This window comes from Abramis brama (genome assembly GCF_963993115.1).
Source record: "Abramis brama genome assembly, chromosome: 11".
Taxonomy (NCBI): domain Eukaryota; kingdom Metazoa; phylum Chordata; class Actinopteri; order Cypriniformes; family Leuciscidae; genus Abramis; species Abramis brama.
In genome coordinates, this window is record NC_139973.1 from 10,115,103 (window position 1) to 10,122,416 (window position 7,314).

The 7,314-nt window shown below is 36.0% G+C and overlaps 1 protein-coding gene across 2 annotated transcripts in view; it reads right to left on the reverse strand.

The window, feature by feature from the left end:
- The window catches only part of rad18 (RAD18 E3 ubiquitin protein ligase), a 43,011-nt gene extending 38,919 nt beyond the window's left edge, over window positions 1-4,092 (reverse strand). For both annotated transcript variants that reach the window (XM_084128545.1, XM_084128544.1), the window contains exons 1-4: window positions 3,917-4,092; window positions 3,446-3,524; window positions 3,267-3,328; window positions 2,968-3,038 (exon numbers count right to left, since the gene is read on the reverse strand). In XM_084128545.1, coding sequence (XP_083984671.1) covers window positions 2,968-3,038; window positions 3,267-3,328; window positions 3,446-3,524; window positions 3,917-3,967 — 263 coding nt within the window. In that variant the 5' untranslated portion in view covers window positions 3,968-4,092. The remainder of the gene's footprint in view (window positions 1-2,967; window positions 3,039-3,266; window positions 3,329-3,445; window positions 3,525-3,916) is intronic.
- Window positions 4,093-7,314: the final 3,222 nt, after the last annotated feature.

The following is a 7,314-nucleotide window of genomic DNA, read 5'->3' on the forward strand; positions in this document are numbered from 1 at the left end:
TCAATTTCCTCAGGTAAGTTGAAGAATTTGTATGTCTGTATGTCTACAGTCTGAGAACTTAAGACTCTTTGGAGAGAATCATGGCTTCCTTGAGTCCTGCAGCAGGTGAAGTATGCCAAAGATATAGACCTGAATATTGAAAATAAAAACCCACTTGATTGTTAAAGGAAATCCCAAATCTCATGGCAGACTAGGACATTAGGTCAAATGAATTACTTTTTCAAGTTTGTCACGAGATGGAAGACTAACATTAATTCTTAAGTAAATCTCATAATTCTAATAAATTAGCTGATTTTCTGATACCTTCAGGCAAGTTCTTAAACTTTAAAGTATCCTTTCATTAATGGATTTAGAGTTACACTGTCAGGGATAGTAGTTTCATGCACATGGCAGAACAGAAGCATACGTTTATATAGGCTGTCATTCATAGGAACAACATTTGTAGTGCCAATTCACAGAAACTCCTGTGACCAAACATATTTTGGCAGTCAATCAGCATGTCTGGGACTATGTAGCTGAATCTTAATCAATGTTACAAAGACAAAAAAAAATGACAATGGTATTCATCAGATTATGTAGTTTTATGTGGAATTTATGTAGTTTTAAAGGTATTTATAATTAATAATAGTTTATTTCTTTTTAATAAGTCACTCATTGGATTCTATTCATAGTCATGTCTACCAACATATTCCAATAAGAGAAGTCTCTATATATGCAGAGTGACACATGCACCAGATTCAAACTTTACCTTCTGAGATTAAATCCTTGAGCAAATGAAGACAGAATATGACCTCACACTCTGTCAATATATCAAAAATGGACCAATATCAAAGTATTTTCTATTGAATATAAAGCAATTAATTTTTCCTGTTCAATTTTATCTCAACCCATTAATTAACCCCCAAATGACTTTCAATCAGACTGATATTCAGACCAACACATTTTTTGCAGCAGTAGAATTTGATCTAGAGATCTGGAGTTCTGCAGAAATTAAATCGCAAATCATTCACAGAGTGATCAAGCCTTCTTGATCATATAAGAAAATATTATTTAAAGAGTTTAAAGGGCATATTGCAGGTTTTTATTATTTTTTTTTTCAAAATTAATATATAACCTTGTATGAAAATACCATATGAAAAGTTAATGCAGGATTTAAAATTGTTTTGCAAGACATAAGGGCACAAATTTAGTAGAAAACGTGACAGTAAAATGATGGCATAAAGAATTGCATGCACAGGGTAAGTTTTGTGAAAGTGTACATACGATTGCAAGCGTAAATTAAATTTGCATGCGCAAGAGAAGATTTGTAAAAGTGTAAATTGCCTTTCAAGTGTAAGAAAAAAATATTTGCAGCATTTTACTGTTATTCGTAAGTGTAATTCATGTATTGTAAAACTGCAGCTTCATGCTAACGCAAAATAAGTAGGATCTGTATTCTTCTGACTTCCATTTTTCCATGTTTACACTTTTGACACGGTTTTTGCGCACAAATACGGCCAAAAGCACTGCAAGCCCGTGAACAGCAATTTGCAACCGAAAGCAACAAAGCCAGGAACTGCAAAACCGATTAATTGCTAAATTAATTGCCTTTGTGTGAAAAACATAAACTGTTGCAAATGTCTAAATGACTTCTTGTGTGCATGGGGCAAGAAAGTTCCCGAAATAACCCGATTTGTACAGTTGCGTCTTTCTTTTATCTGCGCTTCCAGTTTTGGCACGATTCTCTCACTCATTGAGTTTTGCAAGCGTGAAGAGGAGGGCGGGTCCACCTTCTTCATGTAGCCAATCAAATGAGCGTCTCGCTGACTCTCAATTTACTCTTATCTGATTGGTTCAAAAAAACAAAATCGGGTCCATCGTCAGCATTTGGTTCGGCCGCCGGTGGGAAACATGATCAGTCACTGATCTGTCAGAGATCACTTATTGTACATCTGTTTTACAAAATGTGCCTTGCCTTAATTTAATTCATGAGCATATCCTACATAAACTTGTAATGTAATGCATTCATGTGTTTGTTATTAGTCTGAAGCTGAAACTTCTTATTATCATAAATATATATTAAATTTCCAATCTGTACAAAACCACTTTAATGTTTATGTTGGCTGTTTCTACATAGTTTTTATACAGTAAGACGTTGTGACTGTAATTTTTTTTTTATTCATTGTCACCAAAATGGTGCCATTCAAAGTCCCTCTTCCTCTGGAAACTGTCTCCTAATGGCTGACACAACACATGCAAGTAAGGGTCCAATACTAGCTTTGCTATTATTGCCTGATACATGATAATAATCTGTACAATATTGTGATCTGAGCAAAGTGTTATACATATCGTCGGCTAACGTGGATATAGGCCTATCCATAAGCTAACACTGGTCTCTCACCAAGACAACTGCCCTGTTCTCCTCACACCACAACTCAATTTGTCTCCTCTGACCGTTGTTCTGTCTAATCCTGGCCTGTCCATGCTCTCTTGGCCGCATAGCAGGCTCATAATTATATGGCTGAGGTTCGTCATATGAGTAAACATTTACAATTTCCTTAGCGTCCGAACATCATTGCAATCTATTGCTTTCCTATTGTTTTAATTTCATTAATTTTTTTTTTATTTTGACCGCACTCCCTCCCGTTACGTCACTTCAGGTTTGGCAGTTTTCAGACGCGAAAGTAAACATTTCTCACAAAAACTACTCCAGAAGTATATATTTATATTTAAAGATTATTTAGAATTTTATTCCTACATTATTATTTTTCTATACACTGACTCACTGGGTACTCTAACCTGCAATATGCCCTTTAACATTTTACCATGTTTAAATCCATTTAGCATTATTGCAGATTTCCCACATAACAGTGCAAAATGCAAAAAAAAACAAAACAAAAAAACAGAACAGACCCACTGACATTTAAATAAAAAAGCAGCACTTACTGAAATAAATGCTTTTATATTTTAAAAAGAAATAAACTTTACCTTGCGGACTGGAAGCTCTGAACTAAGTCGTCTAATAATCTGTTGTTCCTCAGGTCTTGTTCTGTTGATGGCTGCAAGGAGAGTTCAACTAAGATTAATGGAAACTGTTTACTGAAAATCTTAACTTAATTCAAATATGACTGACAGACTGACAGTCAGACAGATAAGAAGGTTTGACTCGTTCATATTATTTTTACATGACTGATAGATAGATAGATAGATAGATAGATAGATAGATAGATAGATAGATAGATAAGGTTAGACTCAAATTCAGATTGTTTTTACATGTTAACACTTACCGAGTTACAAACAGGACACAACAATTTAAAGGAGAAAAACTTCCGTATGCACAGAGAACAAACTGTTTGGAATACCAAAAAGAAAAGAAGCAATAATTTAGTATCTTGCTTAAAGAAATGATGTCAATTAAAACATGAAATGCATATAAACTGAACAATAAAAGTGATATAATACGTACAGTTGTGTGAACACTGGGTCATCATGGTGATGTTGAGAAACTCAAAGCAGATAGGACATCGGAGGAGATTGTCCATGCTCTGATACACACAAAATATAACGTTACAAGATCTGATGTCAAACAAACCTGCATATCCCTCCTGACTACTGGACATCTATGACACTGAGCTTCGTGACATGTTCTCGATGTACAAAAACATGCAATGCAATTTATTTTGTTAAATTTCAGGGAAGCAGTTGGCATGAAACAAGAACATAAACGCATTGGTGTGTTATATCTAGAAAAACAACAACTGAAGACAGTAAAAACGTCGCATTTGGGTTAATATTCTCTGTCAGATGTGTTAGAGCTCGAGACTACTGCAGTGCGATTATCTTATACACATGTGAGCAGCAGATAAGACATTTGTAGCTGATAATCTTGTTTTAACAACAGGGCTAACGTTAAGCAAAGTTGAATATATGAACGTACTTTGAGACATGACAGGTTCGGCGGTAAGTCGACTTCATTTAGCTGAGCCATCTACGCAAATTCCTGTGCTGTTATTAGCTTTAGTACGATAAAAAAAAATCTGTACAAATTAATTAGAGCTCTAGCTCTCTAGATAGCAACAATAAACTCCCGCGCATTGCTAAACACTTCCTACAATATCGTCACATCCGGTTGAATTCACGTGACGTCAGTATGACACAAGTTTAGAAAAAATACCATGGTAACCAACATTAAAGTAATTATGGTATTTTGACAGAAACTTTGATTACCATGATGATTTTACTAAGGAAGGCACACTTGCAAAAGCCAGATGTTAAAGTAATAAAGATTAAAGTAATAAGGAACAGAATATAGTTGTAACAACAATAGTTGTTAGACCATGTTTAGTCATGCTGGCCTGATGATTATTTGATTTATTCCATAAAACATTTGAAGGGGTCGAGAAGACACATTGTAATCCTTATATTAATCCTTATAATGATTAGGCCTTACTTTATTAGCTCACATTACTAGTCTTGTGGTGAACAATTAATCCGTGTTAATAAACAGAAACAATTAAAGTCCGCGTGAACCGGAAGTTGCAAACGACTTTTCTCCAGTGCTGTGACGTATTTCCCAGTGAAACGGAATATTGAACAGAGGGCAGGGTTTTACTCTAGCGCTCCTCCTCTCCATCTCTCGCTCATTACAGACTAACGGTTTGAGGGGAGTGGTTAAGCGTTTCCCAAACCAATTCCTCAAACCTACGTCATCAGAGAAGGGACGCCATTCCAGACCGGAAGTAACTTTTCAGACTTTGATTAAAGATTACGACGGCAAACAATTTTTTTCTGTGTTTTAACTTGCACGGATTAATTGTTCACCACAAGACTAGTAATATGCGCTAACAAAGTAAATAGGGTCAATTTTGATTTCAGTTGGACTTTAAGTTAATACCATGGTTACACAGAAAAAAATGTATTTGTCCTGGTTTTAGCATTTTATCTTTAATCAAAACATTAAAATGTGCTTCCGTTCTGGAATGCCGTTCTTTCGCGGATGACATCAGTGACGGCTTGGGTAATAGGCTCGTTTGAGATTAGCAAAATCTGCGCAGAACCAATCACCTGTCACCGTGAGATGCACGCCGGTTAGAAATGTGTGTGGGCCGCCTTCCTCTGACGTCAACAGAACATAAACTACATCCAATTTATTAGCAATAAGTGTCCCACAATATCCGCATTTGATCTTGTCTGATCCACTAAAAGAGAGAACTGTCTATCTTCCCTGCACTTTTTCACTCCTCCCCTCACTGCAGCCGCCTACTCTCGTCTACATTTAAGGCGAGGTGCATCTCAAACGTGCCTAATATCTCCCCTCCGTCTGCTACGAGCAAGAAATGGCTGCATCCGAAAACCTAAAGATTTTGCCTTCGGAGGATGTATTCCAAGGTAGGAAGACATCAAGGCACATCTGGATCCAATGTTAGCTTCACTTCCTGTCTCCTGAGATACATCTGATTTTTGAAGGCAGCATAGATGTATCCTTCACTGCCTTTGATATCCCACAATGTGCGTTCTCTTCGGTGACAGCTGAGCTAAAAAAATAAAGATGGCATCTGAAAGTTGCGGGCGGTTGCTGGTCAGTTTGTGTGTAAATACATTTTTGACCAACGTGTTCTACTTCTGATGACATTTCTAGTGAAAAAATACTAGTAATTAAATATATGTTTAGTTCTCACCAAAGCTCGCTCTATTTTGGTGTAGATCATTAAACCGCTACGCTTCCTCAGAAGTCTGACTGAAATCAGTTTCTTGAGGTACCAAAGTCATTGCCTGATAACTAGTCAGCTGCCTAAGTTTTCAGCCATGGAGAGGAGGTGTTAAAGTAAAACCCCGCCCTGTATTCAATTGACCCTTTTCACATATCCGGGTTTCTCAGAAGCAGAAGTCGTCATAGCTGTGTAAACTTCTATAGCAATGAACAAGAGACCACATTAAATATATTTTTTGTGTTCCCATTTGCTCAAATAGTAAAAGAAAAACTTCACAATAGTGTTTTCACAACTTTCAAAAAGGGGAAAAAATAAAGAGATTGATAACGGCAGTCAGAAGAGAGAAAGACGTCAACTTTTCACTTGGAAATACGTCACAACACTGAAGTCGGTTGCAACTTCTGGTTCGCGAGGACTTTAAAGCACTACATTGTAAATATTTTGACAGTAAAAGTGAGGCTCCACATCACACAGAGTGTCACTAAACCAAATCAGTGATCATAACCAGCACTAGGAGTGAGATTGAATGAACAAGTCGGTTCCATATATGCACCTCAATACACATTGTTCCTTTACCTTGTCTCTCTGAATGTCAAGGCTAAGGGGAAAAAAGACATATGTGAATACAATCTAGGGTTTTAAGGTATAATTTGTTATGTACTGTATGTTTTCTGAAAGGTTAGTATACTTACTGTACCAAATAAAGACATTCAATGTGAACAGGAATTTGATAGAGTAATAATATTGCAAGAATAGAAGAATTGAGGCCAAAGCCGCTCACTTTCATTTAGACATGAATAGGAATAAAGAGGGTTTCATACAGTACTGCAGTAAAAATAACTATTTTTGCTACTGCTCACTATAAGTAAAATCACATACATATGTGACTGATTACCTATAGGCTTAACTTGGATAGCCAACATCATCAAACCTAAGTGCTCCAAGCATGACATGCGAGTATTGAAAAGTAAAACACACATTTTGACGCTATTGAGGTTCAATTGCATTTTACTAGCTACTTATTTTACATGAATATGATTACAAACAAGGCTGACTGACAAGTCTAATTCAGGAACATGTTCCAAATGACTTAAACCTGAAAGAGGTTATTCTCCAATGTGTACACCTCTCTTTGTGGGAATAGTGTGTGGGCAAAATGTAATGGACAGCAAAGTGTGACTGCAGTCTTAAATGCCAAGACACATGAAAATAATAGGGTTCTCAAATCAACAGACCATGACCACAAGGATACATTTTAGATTTGGAAGTTGGACATATATTGATGAGCATTAGTGTAAAATCTGTAAGGGTAGAAAAAGGGACTTTCAGCATTTTATGTCTTGGCAGTTACAATTGGACAATTGGTTTTTCAATATCCACAATGGACATTTGACTAAGCTTTCTTTATTTATCTAAATCCAAAAAAAATTCTATCAAGTGCAAGTACAGTAGAAGCACTTTATTGACTTCCTAATTTAAATTTGCTGCTATGACCATTAAAAAAATGATAACCGCTGTAACATGATATTACAGTAGTGTTCTAATACAGCATAATTGCCAGTTGGCTCTAAAAAACATCATTTATATATATAAAAAAGGGATACTAAGAGAATATTTAATTGAG